Source organism: Patagioenas fasciata, chromosome 1 (genome assembly GCF_037038585.1).
Source record: "Patagioenas fasciata isolate bPatFas1 chromosome 1, bPatFas1.hap1, whole genome shotgun sequence".
NCBI classification, from domain to species: Eukaryota; Metazoa; Chordata; class Aves; order Columbiformes; family Columbidae; genus Patagioenas; species Patagioenas fasciata.
The window spans coordinates 121,354,263-121,375,986 of NC_092520.1; the positions used below are offsets into that span (position 1 = coordinate 121,354,263).

Genomic DNA, 21,724 nt, shown 5'->3' on the forward strand with positions numbered 1-21,724 from the left:
AATGCTCTTCAGAACTCCGTTAATGCCTCTGAACATCATTCAGATTCTGTGTATAAAACTACATAATTTAGAAACTTAATCTAGGGGTGTTTTTAAACATGGCAGTATATTTGAAATATGGTATTAATTTATGTTTGCATCTCCAAAGAAAAATGTAGAAAGATAACTTAAACTAGAGAATTCATAAAAAAAACTATATCAATTTAAAATTTTACTGCATAAAAATATGTACTTTTCAAATTATTTTAATAAATTAAATATCCCTAACATTTTTAATATATATCCCTGACAGTCTATAAAAGAGGGTTCTTGTTATAGAAAATAAATGGAACTCCGAAAGTACCCCCTTCATAAAACATATGTAACAATAATTATATTTTTTTCTTCTTCGAGGAATGTAACAATATGTACAACTTCTCTATATTACTATACTATCAAAATAGTACAGGTTAAACGTAGCAGGGTTCTGTAACCATAAGATGGTAAAGTCACATTAAAGTGGAGGACAACTTCAGCCTCAGACGAATGTTATCAGTGTGGAGCATCAGTTTCTGGATGGATCAGATAAGAAGGGGTAAATACAATCTTCCCATCTACAGTAGATTTCACAAGAGGTAGAGTTCAAGTGAAAAGAAAGAAATTTGGAATAAGGTGCATGCTCAGTATTTTCAATTTGTGACTTGCTAAGGACGTCAGATTTTATAGGAAAAGTTTTCAAGGATTCTTTCTTTTTCCTCAAAAGTAGATTTCCATGATCAGTTCGGAATCTTTTTAATATGAATCTGGAAAAAAAAAAAATTTAAAAAAAAGGAAGTCATGTTTTAGGGTCTTACATTTCTCAGTAACAAGATGCAACTGTTTTCAGCATTAGCCAAAATTTTGAGCTTCAACAGACTGATAGAATGAAGAAATCTCATATTTGCCGGCTTCATTTTTAAAAGGCTATACCACCTCTCACCTCATTCAGAATTGCCCAAACTGCTGAATTTTGTATCACTGAAAGCCTGAATGATGAAATAGGATTTAGACTGGGGTCAACTGTTCCTTCAGCTACACCGTTTTCAAATTTCCCTGCAAAAGAAGCAAAAATATATCCTCAATTAACTTCTGTTCAACAAACTAAAGTACCAAATCTGTGTCCAGAAAAACGTATCTGTCACATCATAATTCAGAGGTGAAACCTATTGCTGGTGGCTGTAAGACTGACTGGTGTCATTCCTGAAACAAAAGACGAATGGTGATTTTTTTATATCAGATTCAGCTTTGCAGCAGCAAACAAGATGGGGCGTTATCACAGCACACCCATCTGACTGATCTGAACAGGACTACATGTCAGAATAAAAACTTGGAAACTCTCTAGAGTGTGAGCACGTCAAACTCTGGGAAGATTTTGGCAGAATTTCATTTAATATCCTGGAACTAAACCTGGAGCCCCTGGCTCATGTGTTTTCAAGGAGGACAAGGTATATCATTCCTGTTTAATGGATTCTTATTTAAGGATCTTCAATTATATTAGAATGAATAAGAATCCAATTTAAAAGCCCAATTAGACTTTACCCTTAAAATATACACAGCAGCTACAATTCATTAAGATGAAAAAACCTGCTTTTCTAAGAACAGGGATGCCCAACCTATGTCCAGCAAGCTAAATACAATCCAGGACTAAAATTTATCTCCCTTGACAACAAGTATCCTGGCACTTTCCCCAAGAGCCGCTTGGCTATGGAAATGCCAATCTCATCCCATGACGAGGCAGCTGATTATCTGTAGGGTAGGTTCAAATCCAGGCCAAGCACACCCGCTCACACAGAGGAACTCATGCAGTCACAGGACAGAAAAGGCAAGATCCTATAAAACCTGGAAATGCCTCTGCAATAATCTATGTAATAGATCCTGGCAGAAAAGTTGGATGTAGCTGCACTGCAACTGAGTTACACTAGATCTTTGTTTATTACATCAGTCTCAGAACAGAAATTGTAGAATCACAGAATAGTTTGGGTTGGAAGGGACCTTCAAAGATCATCCAGTCCAACCCCCTGCACTGAGCAGGGACATCTTCAACTAGATCAGGTTGCTCAGAGCCCCATCCAGCCTGGCCTGGAATGTCTCCAGGGATGGGGCATCGACCACCTCTCTGGGCAACCTGGGCCTGTGTTTCACTACCCTCAGTGTAAAAAATGTCTTCCTCGTGGCTAGTCTGACACATTGGAAAAAATATTAAATAAAGCCACAAAGGTCACGTACCCGAAGTGAATGATCAAACCTCAGTTTTAGGTTTGTTTTGGTTTTAATGAAAATGTCTCAATTGTTGCAACAGTAACAATACACATTTCTTTCCACTGTGACATACCTATCCTGAAGAAACCATCCTCTAAGCGTTTGTCTTTGGTTTCTTTGCTTAATACCAGTTCTTCATTCTACAACAAAGCACAAATGGGATCATTTATTTTGACATATGACTTCGCTAGGGAAAAACAAATGTGTGTGCACTCTAGTTATATATTCAGCATCCATCTTTTCTAAATAATTATGAACAAGCCTGGAATAGCTATTTATAGCCTTCGACAAGCTGACACACACACACATAAAATCAGCAGTGTTGCAGAACTGAACAGTATTTGTCTTCAAAGTAGAAAAAATAAGTACTTTAAGTGCCCCATGTAACTTGCACATTAACTGCCATGTGAACAGAACACATAGCGGATACTGGCATACACAGTAGAAGAAAAGCAAAGGCAGGATCTTGCCTTCCTTTCCTATGGTTGAGGCAGAGAATTCTCTCAGGACAAATGAAATTTACAGCTTACTTTTTGATGTATGAATTTGGGAGAGATGAAGAGCCATCAGACCAGCGAGGGGAGCATTGCAATTAACACTCCCTCACTAAAAAGGGACGGATATCAATAAGTTTCTTTAATAAGCACAGAAAAATGAGATTGTAAATGAGAGCTTCAAAAGCAACTCGAAAATTACAACCAGGATCCTAGGAATCAAAATGCTCGGCAAAACAGGAGATTGAATCCATCCGCTTTTTAAAGTGTTTTAATTCCTACTTGTAAGGGAGACTGCTGAAAACGTGGATTTTTTTGGTTTGGGGTTTTTTTGAGGTTGGTGGGTGGGTTGTTTTTTTTTGTGTATGTGTGTTTTTGTTGTTGGGTTGGGGTTTGTTAGTTTGGTTGGTTAGGTTTTTTTTGTTTGCCTTTTTGCTTGTTTGTTTTGGTTTTTTGAGTGTGTTGCTTGAGTCCCAGACAAATCCAGTCTGGGGACACTCTTGTTTCTAAGGGTTGTTTTTTGTTTTTCTGAATTCTGCTTAGGGAGGATCAAGGTCAAAGTACCTCCATGGGCTTCCAGCTCTACTGAAGCCCACAGTGGAGGAATCATTCCCTCAGGACAGCACCTGTCATTCTGCAGCACCTGTCCTCACACTGGTGACATTTTCTGCTGATACCAATGGCTTAGGAACAGAGCAGATGCAGAATTTCCTGTTTACCTTTCCACAAATCATGTCAATAGCAATAGAAGCTCAGCAGTGTTACTTCCTTAAGGGATGTGCCAGTTTGAGGGACATTTCACAGCTGAGTGTAGCCCAAAAAAAAAAAAATGCTTGTTGCACATTTTTTCTCATTATCTTGTGCATTCTTGTGGTATCTTGGGACCAGATGAAGCGAGGGCTGCTGGTCTTTTTGTGGTTTAATATATTTCCAAAGGCCTTGAGAAACAAAATCCATATATCTTATAATACAATATAATATCCCACATATTGTGTTATATAATTAGAATCAAACTGACAAACTACTTTTTAGGGAATGGTCGGAATTTCCTATTTTTGCTTGCTCCCAGGAAGACAAACTGCAAGAATGGAGAAATGGAGAAGTGAACTCCTCCATGATCATTTACTTTTTTTTTTTTTAAGAAATACTTTTCTGGTTTAATACTAAATAAAATAGTCTGAAGTAACATCTTAATCTTCTCACAGAGTTTTGTGATATAAATGGTTAGCTATAATATCTAGTTGAAGAAAAAGAACCCATATCATCTGGCTTGAAGCAAGAATATACTTTAGATAGTGTGGTAATCTCTTGAGATGGAACTCAGACTGATTTATAGATTAAAAACAAAAACAAAAACCAAACCAAACAAAAAACAACAGCAACAACACCCTACCCACACACACAAACCACCACCACCAACAACAACAAAATTAACCAGGAGAAAAGAATACATTCAGTTTAGGAGTCCAGATATTTCAATATTTAGTAAGGTCTGGATGTGTGTCCATTCCTGCACCAAGACTATTTTATTAAGTCAAAAAGCAGTTTGACTTAGCTTTTCCTTTTTTCAAAATGCACAGGAGAGGAAAGTTTAGTTCTCGTTTTGTTTTAAATAGTAGCAGTGAACTGGAAGAAAATGAGCTTGTTCACCTCTACATTATCAACAGCACTTGTAGCAGACTGCACCCTGAATGAACATCTGAATAGTTACAATAGCTTTCTGTGAGTAGATCCAATCAAAAAAAAAGAAGGTATGAGAACATCAGAGCATCAAGATCCTACAGTTTAAAATAGAAGCATTCATGTCTCTCTCAGTTAAAAAAGGCAATAAAATTAAGGCTTTGCTTGTATCCTATAATGGAGAAGACATGAATCAATAAATTCATACCTGAAAAGGCAAAACTTCCACAGTTGTGTTTAGAAGTATGTCTCCTGGATGTTCTGGATTGCCACTGTGAAACAAGTACCTATAAAAGAAAAGGGAAAAATAAAACAATCTACACACATCAGTCAGAATCGCTGAGTTACTATCTTACATGTTAATAGTCACCTGACAGATGTTACAATGACAAACAAAACTTTTACACTGGACCTATATCAGCTGGCAATAAGAAATGAAAGATGGTTTCACATAGTACAGTAATTTAAAGGGCTAATGTTTTGTACGTTTTAAAGAGTAGCTGGGCAAGATTTTACTTAGAAACGTGGTTTCCATAACCTGGTCTTGACAGATTGCGTTATACAAAGTGACAGGTGCTGCAGTCATTGCCTGGCATGTTCTGGTGTCACCTCCAGAAGACCAAGCCCTGCCTCCCCTCAGCCTCTCCCCATCTCTACCCACCACACAGCTCCCCCTCCTTGTGCCCACAGGCTGAACGCTGCAGATCCATTCAGAAACACTTCTGGGAACCTGCCCAAGTCAACATTTTGCCAGGCCATTTTTCCCCAAGACCATCTCTCCACTCTGGTTCATTGCGAAGTCTCATTAATGACTGTGCCAGGAATTTTTTGGCGAAGGGTTTGGAGAGGAAGTTGTATGAGGAGCAGCTGAAGTCACTTGGTTTGTTCAGCCTGGAGAAGAGGAGACTGAGGGGAGACCTCATGGGGCTACAGCTTCCTCACAAGGGGAGGAGGAGGCATAGGCACTGATCTCTTCTCTCTGGTGACCAGTGACAGAATCCAGGGGAATGGCAGGAAGATGTGCCAGGGGAGGTTTAGGTTGGACATTAGGAAAAGGTTCTTCCCCCAGAGGGTGATGGAGCACTGGAACAGGCTCCCCAGGGAGGTGTCACGGCCCCAAGCCTGACAGTGTTCAAGAAGAGACTGGACAACACCCTCAGACACATGGTGTGAACTGTGGGGTTGTCATATGCACGGACAGGAGCTGGACTCGGCGATCCTTGTGGGTCCCTTCAGTCCTACGATTCTGTGATTCAATATCCACAGCCTTAGTGTTCCCTGAATTCAAGCTTCTATTTCAAACACTGTTTCATTTTGTTTTAAACAAAAGCACATTTCAGATATGTATATATAAAAGGAAAGGCCTCCTTTTTATACCTGTGCAAAGTCCACATTACATTCATCCAGTTGTGCATTTAATGAATTTTTAGTATGTTTAACACTATATCAAAACCATTTCTACATGTAACAAACAGTGAAGTGTAAGTGTTCAAATTCTAGCTTTTCACTCTCAAACAGCTTTTGCAGTACTACTACGCATGTGTAGATAATGTTACAAAAGACACAGTTTAATTCCCTGTCTTTATATATAACACAAACTTCATATTCTTTTGAACACATATTAGGTAAACAGGTAAGAATACTTTTTACCACTAGGTGGTATCAATGCTTGAAAAAATTTTCATTACTTACTATTTTTTTCTAGTGGACCACAGAGTTTATTCATATTACTGTCAAAAACTACATAGATACTACACCTACTCAGATGCCACTTTTAACAAGCCTATTTTATTTTTAATACATTTAAATGAATATGTAAAAGTCTATCAACACATTTCAAACCTTTCTTCAATTGGAACTTAGAGAAATTAACAGTAAGCACCATCTTCGCCATTAAATACATCACAGGGACAAAATTAGTTCAGAAATTATCACTTGATTAAAATTACAAACATTAGCTCAATTTGCAATTTATTAAGACATAATTGGAGATGTAAATTCCAGTCTGTCTTTATCCAATATGTCTGAAACCAGGTAAGTACTTGCCATTAATCCATACTCTCTAGCTACAAGACAAGTAGAAGAAAACAGAGCTCTCTGACTCTTAGAAATGTCTGTGATCCCAAAATGATAGAATTGAAAAAAATACACACACATATATGTAACAGTTCTTCTATCAAGGCTCAGGAAAAAGTAAAAGCACAGTGTGATATAAGAAAGCTACACTGATTTCTATTGAACTGGTTTAAGCAGAACTGCACAGATTGAACGGCAAAACAAACCTGCATTCAGTGAGCTTCAGCACGGTGTGTTCTTCAAGAAAAGTAATTTCCCCACTGTAGTTCAATGTAAAGGTTAGTCAACTCTAAAGTACACAAGATACCTAAAACATCTACAGTTCTTCCAGGGAAAATCTTGTGACTTTTTCTAAACATTAGTGACAACCAAAAAACCCCAAAGACTTAATTGTCCTTTCTAGGAAGACGCCTTTATTGTATGTTTCAATAATAAGCACAACAAAACTCTTGGCAATATACTAAAAGTATATTCTGCTGCCTTCCAACCTAGCAGATCTAACTTGCCACCCTTTAGTCTGTCAAATATCCTAATAGTTATTGGGATTTTTCCCCTTGAAAACCCTGAAAATTCTACGGAGACTTATTTTAAAATATATACGTGATCAAATACTCATGTCTAAGGTGCTGCCATCAAACACTCCAACCAAACCACAGCCACGCTGCTTTTCCTTAGTGCTTTCTAGTCCAAAATCTTATTGCCGAGAAGACAGACCTAAAAAGCCACAAAGAAAGTCCATGATCTTTGATCACTGAGCAATAATGGGTTTGGGATGTTTGGATGGTGTTTTTTTGGTGGGTGGGCAGGGGGAAGTGGTGGTGCTGGGTTGTTTTTTTTTGTTTTGTGGAATTTTCTTTTTTTTTGGGGGGGGGAGCAGGGGGGAAGTATTTATTTATTTGGAGCTTGTTTATTGGTTTGATTTTTAAAACAACCTTGCAACCATACAGCTACAGCCAACCATTTCTCCTACTGAGCCATCAACTTTTGAAATCCAAGTGTGGTTTCCTCCCCTCAGCTACATTAGGGCAACACACACAAAAGTTGGCACAATGCCAAAACAATTTACAGAAGTAATTAATAAAATATGATTTCCATGTAATCAAACCTGCTTTTTTAATATGTTTTCCATAACTGTCTACCCACGTACACACACACATATAACATACGTTTATGTCACATCTTAGTTAAAATTGCTCAGAAAGGAAGCGATGTTTTTATATCCGAGCCTTGCTTGAACACTTGAAAGATAACACCTACTTAGAAATAGTTTCACCGATTAAAAACAGAGGTATGAATATACATACACAGTTTGCATCTGTGATTAATCTTTTGCTTAGAAATAAAATTCACAAATTAAAAGTATCTTTGAAATAAAATTTAATTTACAAATAAACAGATATTCTACAGGTTCTTTAAAGAAGTGTCATTAGCTGTTCTTTTGTGAAACTTGCCTCCCTGACACACTGAGAAGCCACGAGCTTTCAAGGTTTACAGACTATGAAAGGTTTTTCTGAATACAGGCACTGAAAGACCTGGAAGTAGTTGTGCTTTTGGCTACGTTCTTCTGACATCTGTCCTAGGATTTACAGGTGACTGTTCCTGTAAACACTGAAAACATCTTTTTACTTCCTAGTTAGCTGGCATTTGTCTTCAGATGGAATCACTAAGATATTCCTGTCTATCTGTTGGCAAAACACAACACCTTCTGAAACATTTTTTTCAAAATCAAAATTCTGAAAGCTGTAGACATCTAAATGCACTAATCCCAAACAAGTACAAATTCACTTTAAGTTAAAAATGACTACTATTACCTTACGGAATATTACTTTATAGCTTTTTTTAAATGAAAAAGTATAAACATGGACACATATGGACATTCTTGATGGAAGACATCAGAAAAGTGACTAACAGCTGGTAACTGAAATGCTAATGTATCTGAACCTTAGAGAAACTTTTACTCTAGCAGAGTCTTTTGGAAGTCACAGGTCAAAGATAACAACAAGCTACTGTAGATATTCAAGAACATAGACATCCTCCCTTCCACCAGAAGTTACAAAGTGGAGGAACTAACTTGCATACGTTCTTGCATTACATAACCTCAGTGTAGTATGACAATAATAGAGGTTGTTATACACTAACACCTCAAGGGGCAGAAAAAATTATACAAAATTTCAAGAGCACTGAAGGTTTAAGAAAAAAAATAAACAAAACAACAACAAACACACAAAAAACACAACAACAAAACAAACCCAAATAACCAAAACCAACAAACAACAAACAAAATGGAGTAAAGTCAAATTTGCAAAGACAACTTCCATTTTCATATTCAGTAACTTGAGTATTTACCCAAATTGAGGGTCTGACTTTTGCCACAGAGCTAAATACACCTAAAAAATCAAGCTAACTGGAGTGGGGGGGGTGGGGGGAGGGAATAAAAGCTGAAAAGAATATTCATACACATCCTAATACACAAAGAGAGGGGAGGGCAGAAGCACAATTATCATACTGACAAAAGGTATCATTAGCTTGCCAATGCAGTTCGCTATTACTGTTCTTTAAAGCCTACACTCAGATTCAGAAATACCCCAGCAGTGAGCGCCTGGGAAGCTTCTCATCTTTTGTAACATCCCCCCTCAAGATATGTATAAATTAATATAAATATTACTAATCTGCACTGTTAGCTTTAATATTCTTCTTTGAATAGCTTATCTTTTTCATCTTCCAGCACTAATCCATCATCTGTACTTTCAAAAAATAAAACAACCCAAAACACCCAACTATTTGCAACTCTTTACCCTCCTCCTATATTGCTTATGAAAGAAATGTATCTTCTTTCTCTCACATCAAAGCATATTTAGGCCCAGAAAACTGTTATTCTATTACCTAATATGTTTTCTCTTAGGCATTAAAAAAAATCTGTCTTACTGCCTGTTATATTTTATTTAAATAAATAGAGGTGCCAACATTTTTAATATACCTAGAAAGGGTGATTCTATGCATCTTCTATTTCATTGAGCAATTAAAAATTAGAACAAAACACAATCACTTCCAGTGAATTATGGCACCTTCATAAAAGAAAATAATACACAAAAACTCTTTAAAAAGCGCCATTCACATCTGCTGACAATATATTTGGGTTTTGTTTTGAAGGAAAAAAAGACTTCTCTCACTTGATGCTGAACACAAATATTCTAAGAATCTATTTATGAATGCAGCCCTTTGTGCACTGTAAACATCAGGAATCAAATCCTTTTCTCTACATAGCCTCCTTACATCTCTTTTTAGCAATCTGATATATTTTAGTATATCTCATTTTCAGAAAAGGAAGAGAGGTAGGAAGGCGGAGAACAAATGTTTCCTCCCATGTTTGAGCAAATTATCCATAGCAACATGCAGCATAACAGTTTTTATTTCTGCACAACATGAATTTCTATGAAAACAATATTCAGTCAGCAAATTTCTGAGTTTCTACAGATGCCGTCATCCACTGCAAAAGTCATTATTCACCAATTTTATCCAGTATTTTTGATCACTGGATGCAAATGTGATAAAAGCAAACTAATCTACATCCTCTCTGTCATTTTCCCAGAATCCTCATTAGGAAACGTTATTTTACTGTCACTGAAAAGAGGTATTAACCCTGCATTATTGCCTTGTGCAGAATACAAATGGAAGATGAATGCTTTCTTTTCCCTCTCTCAAGCTCTATTTCTTTTATCTTTTATGCCTCTTACCCACTCTTTTGCAAAAACTGCTTATACTTCCAAAAAAAGCTGAATTCCTCAAGTACTCACAATAGGTAAGCAATCTAATGAGAGCTTTTCTATCTTGTTACAGACCCTAATTTGAGGAAGAACAAAAGAAAACACCAACACCCCATGCAAAATTCCTGGTAAGATTTCACTTCCTCTGTCAAAACCAGCCAGTCTAACTGTCCACACATAAAGTGGGGTGCATGGTTGAGAACTGTGAGGGATGAAGCCCCTCTGAAGAGGTGATAGGGCGATTTTGGGGAGTGGTCTTTTTTTATCCAACATACACCTAAGAACTTAATTTTCTCACACCATTTTAAAAGTCACTCTAAATCTTTTGATAAGGTTACCTATACTATTTCTTAACTTCCTTCAACTGAGCAATATATGTAGAAGGCATTTAGCTGGGCAAGAAAATCTTGTAATTCCCAGGTCTTCTCCTGCCGTCTGTTTCCCAGTGAGGACAAGGATATCACCTTTCAAAACCTGCACTGTGCTCTCTGGAGCACACACACATCAACTGCAACAGAAAAGGGTTTGGCATTAAATTCATTTTAACTGGTTTAATTTTTAGTTTTGGATGCGGTTTGGCCATTTGGGTGTTTTGTGGGGTTTTTGGTTTGTTCGGGTTTTGTCGCCGTGTTTGTTTTTTAAGGGACGGGCTGTTCTCTGTCCTGAAATCTTTGCTCTTTAAAGAACTTACTTGCTTTTCTACCATATCAATCTCAGTTAAGTGGCCCTTTTGTTCTTTCGCAAGGTTACTTCTGCTGAATTTTTAATCCAGGGGCATGTAGAAAGGCTTTGGCTTTTGGTTTTGTTTTGTGTTTTTGTTTGTTTGTTTTGTTGTTGTGGTTGGTTGGGGTTCTTTACTTGTGTTTTGTTGTTCTTGTTATTGTTGTTGTTATTTGGTTGTTGTGTTGGTTGGTTGTGGGGGTTTTTTAATATATGTGCATGCACATAAACACTTTCCCCCCCAGCTTAATTCTCCAGAAGCACAAATAACTCCATTCAGTTTTCTTAAACATAGGCATTTGCCACCATTTCTGGCTGGCAAGGTGCAATTATGACATCTCAGAGACTCAAACCCTTCTATAAAGCAGGTGCAGTATTTCAGGGTCTCAAGTGCCATCAGACATCTACGGTTTAGGCAACAGCATTAAGCCTCCAAGATTTCTGACTTAGATCTGTAAACCCAGGAACACTGCCAAAGACACAAATCTTGAATATTAGTGCCATTAAGGAGGAAGCAGCACGTACTTGGCTCAGGAAGCTCTTTTCTTCTGTCTCTGATCCACATTTCGTTCCCCCCCACCACCTTTTCGCATGAATCTCTTGCTTCACTGTGATGGGCAGAGTTCCACGCCCGAAGCAAACAGCATCAGAGGCTGGGAGCCTGCCTGCCAAATCCCTGCTGTCAGTGCATCCATTTGAGGATGTTCTTCTCATTAGCACAGAAGCTTATGTAAACACAAAACCCAAAGACCTCACATTTTCTTTTTTACATACACTGAAACTAATATCCCACCTGAAATATACTGACAAACACCAAAACATTAAAAAAAAAAAAATTCAAAGATTTCCAGAAATTTCCTATCAACTGACACCACCATTAAAGCTTCAGAAAATGAAGGTTAAACTTTAATAACCTATATTATATGTTCAGAATCAGAACAAAGATTATTTCTAAATCATACACTGTGTGTGCATGTATTACTTCAGCTGAAACTGCCCAAGAAAGGTTGAATGTATTGCATTCTACTGAAGGAGAGTTTCTACGCTGAGCAGTGATTATGATCAAAGAACAGCTAATACATCAGTCACATTACAGTTATATTATTCTAAAAGTTCCACTTCGCTGCCAGTTTTGGAAAGCTGTTAGAAAGTCTTTTTTTTTCCTTTGTAAACCATTTGATTTTGTACCTCTGGGCTCACAGGAGGAATTGCATTCCATAGGATGGATAATTAACTAGAATTTAGATACACACATGACCAGCTGCTGTGATACTTTTTTTTGGTAACTTCATTCTACTTAAAAAAACCACATAAATTTCTTTTAAGTTTTCACTGCTAGAGAACCTGTTTTAAAAGCTATGTTTGTTTTCCTTTATGAAGTGGCAGTAATAACAGGCAAGCAACTGTCAATTTTATGCAAGTATTTTTCAGTACTGTCACAATAATTTCAAAGTAGACAAAGTAATGTACACATGTAGTTACCAGAAGCCCATCAACATATTCTTCATACTCAATACATTGATATTCTAGCTCAAACAGTCAAATGTATTTTTCTTGCATGAGTGGGAATTCTATGTTGTGAGAAGATGCCACAGGAAATATATGCAAGGTTAACACCACCACATATTCCCTGTGATTCCAGGGTCAACAACATGGAAAATTAGATGATTAGTCTCAAATACTGCACATCCAATATCTATATCAACATCAGAAAACAAAGAAATCAATGTATTCTACAAGCTGTTTTATCCAATTATTAAGATTTCAGTTTAAAGCTGAAATTCCAGACTGCAAGTTCTACTTCATAAATCACTTTATTAATAATCAATGTCACATTATGATGACTACCCAACTACAGTGGAACTATAGCATTAAAAGTAGTGCTAGAGGGGGAAGGAAAAAACAAAATACCACCAACAAACACATACACCACCAAAGACAAACTGCTAATTCTTTTGAAAATATTCAAAGTAACACTACCAAGCAGTTATTTATATACAAGAAAAGATGAGTCTCATATTTTAAAAACCACAAAAAATCTAAAGCAAATTTAGATACATATACAGCCATAGGTTACGCACTGCCAAGGGCTTCCTCAGTGTAATTAGTGCACATGTCCTTGGAGAACAATATCTGATTTGTGCCAATCACATCTATGGCAGGACTCCAAAACTCAGGCAGTCAAAAGAGATTGTTATGACGATGACAGACACCAGCATCACTTACATGCTGCAGTGGAATGTCTTTCTGGGATCTGCTTTGTTTTTAAACCAGGATTACATTTGAAATTTACTACCTCTGTTCAAGATTCACTACTCCTGCACCAATATTTCAGAGCTTCCTATATACAAAAAATCCTCAAGCAAAGTCTAAAGTCAAAAGCTCTTTGCAATAAGCTGCTACGGTACAATATTGCTCACTGACTCCTCTGAAGAAAGAGTAACTAGTGAAGAAGTATCTTGAATCTGTTATTTGTAGTCAGAAAAATGAATTTACATTCAGAACTAACATTAAAGTAGTAATGATGTATGCTTCATAAAGAAACTTTGAAACTTGTAAATATAACTGTCAGTTTTAACAACTGTGTGCTTTGAACAACAGTGTACATATCAATAATACCAAACAGGTACATTTCAATAATTACATAAGAACCTAAGGGAAAAGAAATTCAGTATTTCTTATCTTTACAATATATGCTGTTTTGAGCATTTAGAAAACAGCCCATGCATAAAAAAAACCCAGCCAAACAAACCAAAACCAAACCATCAGACCTTCAACACTGCTCTGAAATTTGTTTTAAGAGAAAAGTCAATTAATCTAATTTCATTCTCAAAGATATGCTACTGAAGGAAAGGTATGAATAATCTTATATAAGAATGAGATCCTAGCTTAATATTAAGGGATGTCAGTGTTGTGGCTGGAGATCTTTTGCTTGGAAAAAAAATGCAAAGATTCAGTAGAAGAGCTAATGAACATTGGGCAATTTCAATTTACACATCCCTGGTTTTCAGGTGTGGTTTAGAACAAGCGCTGTCTTTTTGACTGTTCCATATTCAGCAGGGATCTGCCAACCAGGTCTTGCACTAAACAGCCAAAAACGTTACTCATACTGATCTCAGCAAAGTAAGTTCAGTTCTCACTTCAACATTTTAAGAGATCCTTGCCAGCATTATCCCTGACAATATTCTCAGGTCTCAAAAATGAAGTATTTAAAGACTTAATGAAAGCTAATTACTGAACTGCTATACTCAACAGTAAATTTAAATTCAGTTCAGCAAAACATTTTGCATGGAAAAATAAACTATAGGAACAAGTTAGTGCTCTGTCACAGTGTAACAGACCTGCCATTCATTCAGTCGACTGGCGGTCAATATTTCCATTTTAAAACTTGTTTATCGAGAATTTATCATGAGAGCTATTAAGCAGGTACACCTCAAACTGACTTGGCAGACAACATTTTCTGTAAATTCAAAGAGCTTTTCTATTAATTAAAAAAGAAAAAAACCTAGGGGAAAAACTTGCTGCATCCCCTCAGAAACACAAGATGGCTTTCCGAAGCGTGTTTTCTACTTCTAATTCCCATAGCAGATGTATTTACCCACCACGTAAGTTTTCCTAATGCTTGATCCATTTTCCCTTTTCTGTGTTTCAACCTGCAAGTCAGAGTTTTATTTTTGACAGCCTCAGCAAGCATCCTTGAAATATCACGAAACATCATTGCTCCACTTGACCTTCACCCACCAGAGTCTGCTGATGATGATGTTGACAAACAAAAAAAACCCGCAACAATTTGAAATGACAACATCTGTAGCCCTAACAGGACACTGACTTCAGAAAGGCAAAATTCTGCATTTTTGAGGACACTGTGGCAACAGAAGCTAAAATGATAATAAACTTCGAAATGGTATAGCTCAAACAATGTTAAGCTAAGTCTGAACAGGGCAGCATCAGTCTAATTGGTGGACTTGCTTTGAGGAAGCAACAAGATGTTGCCTTTCTGATAAAAATGAAGTGTGTTTCTTCAACAAACAGAAATAATAATAGCAAAAAAAAAAAAAAAAAAAAAAAAATCATCCTCTACTGCTGGGACTGTTCTTACCGCAGAAGGTAGACATAACTACCTTAGGCCTAGCTATGGTTTTCCAGGGCATTATAATGAACACTGTCTTCCCACCTTTTGCACAGATAATTAGTACTTAGTCTTCCCCCAACTCCTCACCATTAAGGTAATACATATCAAAAATCATGTCTTCAGATATATGCATATCATTTTTTAAATAACAGTGCTAGCCTATGACACTTGCTAGCAATGCTTTCCAAAATTGCCATTGTGCATCTGACTCATCCTAATTCACCCAAGATCAACATTTGTTGCTTACAGTTACTCTGTTCATAATGTAGATGCATAGAATTTGTTATTAAAAGAAAAAAAGGACAACGTTTACTTCATAATTTTGAAAAAAAAATAATTAAAAAAAAGAATTAACATGTCTGAGTTGAAAAATGTGTATTTTTAAAACTATTGGCACAGGATAAAAAAGATTGTGCCTTTAATCCAAGGTGCTATGGTAGTCAGATTCCTCAACACATGCATCTTTGGAAGCTAACCAGGAAAGTCTTTTAAAGCATAGTGATCAACTGAAAAAGTAATTTGACATCTCAAATGCCAAAGTTGAGTTTCATAGGTCGGACTTAGTTTGGAACAACATAGTAACAAGGAAAACTGCTGATCCTCTCTATTGCACTAGGCCAAGGTGAAGACTTAGCCTTTGATTATGTACCATGGCACAGGAGTTGACTCACTGGATTCAGTTCAGGGCTGCAAAAAAAGGGTTGTTTCACAAGAAAAGCATCCAGTCAAATCAACCCAAGAAACTTTGATCTACCAGACTATAGGTACTGGCCTCAAAAGAACACATAAGCTACATAAAGGAAGGAGAAAAGGAATCCACTAATATAGCAACACTTAGACACCAAATAAACAACCTATTTGGTAAGTCTTGGACTACTATGTTGGCAAGACAGTAAAAAGCAAAGCAGCAAATGAATCTCACACTAGAGGATGACTACACTCTGTAGTGCAAACTCTATTATCCTTACTTGATCTGACTAGTAGCTAAAAAGAAGTCACCTTTATTCCTCTAACAAATCAGGGTATTTCAAGGGCACGTCCCTCCTTATTTTTTTGTTAAATTTTGATTTTTTTTAAATAGGTCAACTTGGAGTCTTAGCACAGGGACTTTTTTCAAGCCCTAAAGCTACATCTAAAAAGCATTACCCTTCAGAGTTCCCAGCTTCAGGTCTGGAGACATCATGATATGCTCCAGCAAGATTTCTGATGTGGACAATCAAGAGACTGAGGCTGCAGGGCACAACATACTGTACCACACACCATGCTGAACAATTGCTCTGTAATTAGAAGCAGACCAACCAAATACAAATAGATCCAAATTGACTTCTTTTAAATTCTCTTATGAATTGCCAGAGAAACACTAGTTTTGAATTGCATTTATCAAAAAGGCTCAAGATTACATTTAAAAAAAAAAAAAAGCAATACAAAATTTACAGTAGTAAAAGAATGAAGAGGGAAGACAATACTGTTCATTGTTTCTGCTGAACTCCAAAGACCCTATGTCATTTCACTTTTGGTTATAATGACAGCCCCAAATTCTATCTTCAAGCATTCTTGGCAAAGAAGCAGCTTTAGATTTGAGACCAAAGGCAAATAATTACTAACCTTTCTACATTGACTGGCTTGTCAAATTTAAATAGAATATAATCCCCAGCAACCGGTGTGACAGCCCAGAAAAAGTCTTCCCCTACATAGGTTTTTTCTAGTGTATGTCCTTGGTAGACTTTTAAAGATGTCGAAACCTCTGCAGGTGGATTCACGTGGATTTTATGTAGTAATGGTTTCAGGAAGTCTTTATCCTAATTGAAAGAAAGACAAACATCAGGCTGGTCAGATAACCTGTTTTATTATGTTCCTTTCCCAAGTGGTTACACTTAAACACTTCCATAAAATGGAAAAATAATGCATTACTCATTTTTTTTGATGTATCAGATCCTATATTGATTAACAAGATTAACATGCCATTAAATAAAAAGAAAAAAGAAAAAAAAAATCCCCAAGCAAAAATCCACAAAAATAAACTGATACAAGCAGTTCTTATATTTGATAGTATCCAGTTTAAGTCAGATTTCATTCCAACTGGAGTTAATATACAGCACACTTGAAAAAGCCACACAACAAGAAAATGCCTGTTTTGTCAAGGGCTACAAAGTTTTTCATTTAATCAGTCTGCTCTGGAAAGGAAGGAAATTTTTTGCTACTAACTGTGAGTTTCTGGATCTTCCCTGCTAGAGAGGAGTGGAGGCCAACGTGCTGGAAAAGAGAAGGCCTGAAGCGTATCCGTAGATTAGATTTCTGTCGATCACAATGTTTCTGAAACGGGGAGAGAGAGTGATTAAGAAAAAAAAAAAAAGATCGCATTAGTAAAACCAACACAAAATAGCTGAGTTCTTACTGCAAGTATGTGATGTCACATGAACTGAAAAGACTCAGTGAGAACCCAGACCTATCTACCCTGTTGTTCTTGTTTTCATACCAGAAATCTACCAAGACTGCTGTTCAAATATAATACTCTTCAAGGTTCTTGCACAGAACCTGTTTATTCAGTTTTCCAGCAAGGGTGCTACTTGAGAAATGAAGGACCAAAGTCCAGAATTTATTCCCCATTTGGAACCTTCTCTATGACTGCTGTCCAAGCAGTGGCATTCTGCAGAGCCTCAGTGGAGGCTACATGGATGAGTTCTAGGACTGTTACACAAAGAAATTAACTAGATTTTTGCTTTTCATCCTATTGCATCTATCTCCAAAATCCGCAATAACAGTTACAATACCCCTGAGAACTGTCACTCTGAAGTTCTTTTTGAGATTAAAATCTTGGTGGGAAGAAAGACTCTTTCAGGACATGCAGTAACCATAATACACAGTATGTCAGCCTCCAGCTCAACTATACCAACTCATTCACCATCATGAAAACATTTTAGAAGCTTTATAATAAAAATAAACTTACAGCATCTTTCTCAGGGTTACACACTTTCACCCAGAGGATATGGTCCAGTAGCCAATCAATAGGTTTCTCCTTATAAAACATAAATATGAACTCTACAATAAGAGTGATATCTGGAGACTGGAACATTTTACCTGTGATGACATTAAGAATAACTGGAGTTATTTTAGATTAAAGATAGCATTATCTTTTGAAATCAGTGAGACAACAGAAGATAAGTTTGTGCCAAAAGAAGAAACGTTGGCAATGAACAACTTGAAATCTCAATGTTATTAAAAGCTCTGTACGTTCCAGCTATGCAAAACTAAATAAAACAACTACTCAGACAAGAACTCATTGTAATATATATTGGTGCTATCAAAATATTCAGTGTATACTACAACACAGTCTCCTTCAGAAAAGAAATTGTCAGTCTGAAGAAATAAAGTTGGATGACTTATGGATTCATGTCTTATTATTCTCCACGCCATGTGTGAGCGTCAAGCATCTGAGACAAGGAGTTGTTACAAGCATTACCTGCCCAGTCAGACAATTTCAGCTTTTGCAGGTAAAAATAGCAGAGAGGGAACACCTACCACTAACTCCAGATCCTTCTGTGTAGAAAATCAGAGGCAAAGAAGGAAGCCATTAGAACATAACTAGAAACAGCCTAACTTAAAAAAAAAAAAACACAGAGACATCACATAGCAGCAACTGGAGTTTTTTTCTGAAAAGCACAGGCCATCAGCAAACTCATACTGAGGACATTTCCAACTAGCCATACTCAAAGCATTCAGCTGCCTAGTAGAAAGCCTAAGTCCCTCCCACAAACAAAAACTGCAGAACTTCTTCTTCAAGTACTGCCATGACTTTGAGGCATCCAAGACAGCATAGTGCTTCGCCAAGTACAGATGGACTTCTGGGTGGCGCTGTGCTACAGGATTCCTGGGAGCCCTGCAAACTGCTCAAAGGAGGCCTTGGCAAAAGAACAAAACTTACTGTTGATGAAGAAAGTCTATTTACTATCAACAGGGGCAACTTTTTATGTGATTGTGGAATACACTTCACTGCCAGCACAAGTGTCTGAAGAGAAAGGTGGCCAATAGACTGGGCTATGCTATTAAACTGAATGCAGCTCTTAAGAAAGGTGGCTTGTATGACGGCTATCAGGAGCAACGCGTCACTGGGAATAGGGGGCAGTTCAAGGCTGCAGACAGACTGACAGCAAGTGCTTCCACCAGGGAATGAGTACCAACCAAACTCCCAAAGGCAGTTCCAGATTTGAGGGCAAATTCAGAAAACATTACCAGGTTTGCAGATTAAGTCTGCCTCTACTTTGCTAGGCTACAAGGGAGGAGGTAAGGGAGAAACACATTACATGACAACAGATCTCTTAGGAGGACACTAGCTGTGATTCAGTTCTGCGGATGGTGCTGAGATGTGGGCAGTGCTGACTTAGGCATGGGCTCTTGGGGCACAGGTGCATTAATGGATCAGAATCCAATAGAAGCTCCTCAATGGAAGCTTTCCATCTGTCCACACTTGGAAGTGCTGTACAACACACCAACACACAGCACTTTGGCATATAATTATTTTTTTCCCACTTGTAATCTGTGAGGCCTTCATAGGCTTTTTAAGTAAGAGGTTCCACAAATGGTAGATGTTCTAATATTTTCTACTACATTTAAGGAAGAACAGCTGGAGTAGACACTAAGAACAGGTTCCTCTCTGAGGTGGCAAAAAAAGCTTCCCATACTCTTCAAAAAATGGGATTTGGTTCTCACCTGCAAGACGATTAAGTTATTTGGAAAGGCCACTAAGGAGCTGTATAGGCCAGTCTGGATGACAAACAAATGTTTTGTGTGAAGCTTAAAAACTGTCAGCAGTGTAGCACTCTATTGGCAAAGGTGGCTGAGTGGAAATGAACAAATCGTGCAAGGAGTCTACCTGATTTAGCCATTAAGAAGGATGCTCACATTTATATAAACAAAAGAGAGGATATACCTAAAGTATCACCATGAATCAGTACCACACAAAAGGTAAATATTTATCTAGCCTTAAGTGATTAGGAACATACATTTCCACTGTGGATGGACATGTGGACTGTCACTCAGAGTCAGACATTTGTTACTTCTCTTTCTTTTGAGACTCACTGAAGTTTGTAATTCATAGGAAATTATCACAAGGCAGCATAAAAACACCCAAGGAGCTTGGAGTTCAAATTCCTCTTGTAACAGCGATTGAAAATTTCTCCACTGAAACAGGTGACTGAGCCTGGCACATTATACAATATCTCATAGTAGATACAGAATGACAGGTTGTTAGCTTACATTTATTAGCAACAAGGATATTTTTAAAAGGAAAGCGTTGAAGTTGCAGGGGCCTTGTTATGTGTGCTCTGACAATGCCAGATATCAGACTCTTACATAGGGAGATTTGCTTTGAGAATGCCAGGATCTCAAATTGTAAGTTTCTTTATTTTCTAAGAAAGAGGACAGACAGTTAGGACATCACCTGAAGGGCCTCATTCTTTCCAGAAAACAGGTCTAATATGATCTCATTCCTTTAAGACTTGTATGAAGCTGGATAAGAACATAGCCCATGAAATAATACTTATTTTGGAATTCTGAGAAGAGTTTGGAGGGGTCTGAGCGAGGCTACATCATGATGCAGTGCAATAAATATGGAAGAAGCATATGACAAAAGTCTCTATTATTTCATCGGTTGGAATGATGCTATATTCATAAAGCATTCACACAATGGGCTGGAGAAGCAAATGTGGTAAGATATTAACTGAACTGACATGGCTAAATCAAAGTTGTCCCTCAGAAAAACCCTTTAATTGGGTTATTTATAAAACAAAAACATTGACATCACTTGTAAGCGCTTGTTGCAATGAAGTGCTCAAATAGGCATCTCCACTTGAAAACACTCTGTAACTAAAATTTGAAGCTCCCACTAAACAAGGGACAACCTCTACCAAACTAGGGACAACTGCAAAGCTTTCTTCTTTAAAGACATAAGAAATATCTTATGATTTCTTATTAGTATATTGTTACTATTTACACTCTATATTGTCATATTGTTTAACATTATTTGTGGAAGTAAATATTTAAAAATTGGTAGGAAACAATCATATGATTTGTAGAATGTTGTGTAAAATATTCATGCAGAATAACAGCTCTTTCAACTTGTCACACTTCCAACTAAACGGGCTCCCAATTTTCCTGGTGATTCATCTCTGCCTACTGCTTTCAATAGCAGCAGGCAGGAGAAGAGGAAAAATATGAGAAACCCTAATCAAACACCAGCTGAAAAAATGGGACTAGTCAGATGTTTCTGGGATGTTTGTGGGACTGAAACCATCATTTCCAGATGACACCTGCTGAGACAGTCTGTCAGTCACACCTGCTTGCACAGAAAGTGGAAGAGATGCACAATACCGTGTGACTCAGAAGACAAAAACATCCCCACACCATCACTCCCATCTCAATGGAAGCAGACTGACTGAAAAGACCGTTTATCCTCTTCCAGGAGGTATACACGATCACGGTGCTCTGGACTCCCAAGGTGCTTCTTCCCATGGTGCTTCTTCTAGCCAAGGATAGAGCAATGGAACTACACTGTACACTTTTTCCTTTGATTAGCTCATCTGCTG

At 37.3% G+C, this 21,724-nt stretch overlaps 1 protein-coding gene across 5 annotated transcripts in view; it reads right to left on the reverse strand.

Annotated features, from left to right (window-relative positions):
* Positions 1–229: 229 nt before the first annotated feature.
* MGAT4A (alpha-1,3-mannosyl-glycoprotein 4-beta-N-acetylglucosaminyltransferase A) overlaps positions 230–21,724 on the reverse strand; it is a 78,665-nt gene continuing 57,170 nt past the window's right edge. For all 5 annotated transcript variants that reach the window (XM_065854042.2, XM_071813634.1, XM_071813640.1 and 2 more), the window contains 7 exons: positions 18,091–18,221; positions 17,349–17,456; positions 16,749–16,942; positions 4,660–4,738; positions 2,351–2,417; positions 959–1,071; positions 230–782 (listed from right to left, as the gene is read on the reverse strand). In XM_065854042.2, coding sequence (XP_065710114.1) covers positions 756–782; positions 959–1,071; positions 2,351–2,417; positions 4,660–4,738; positions 16,749–16,942; positions 17,349–17,456; positions 18,091–18,221 — 719 coding nt within the window. In that variant the 3' untranslated portion in view covers positions 230–755. The remainder of the gene's footprint in view (positions 783–958; positions 1,072–2,350; positions 2,418–4,659; positions 4,739–16,748; positions 16,943–17,348; positions 17,457–18,090; positions 18,222–21,724) is intronic.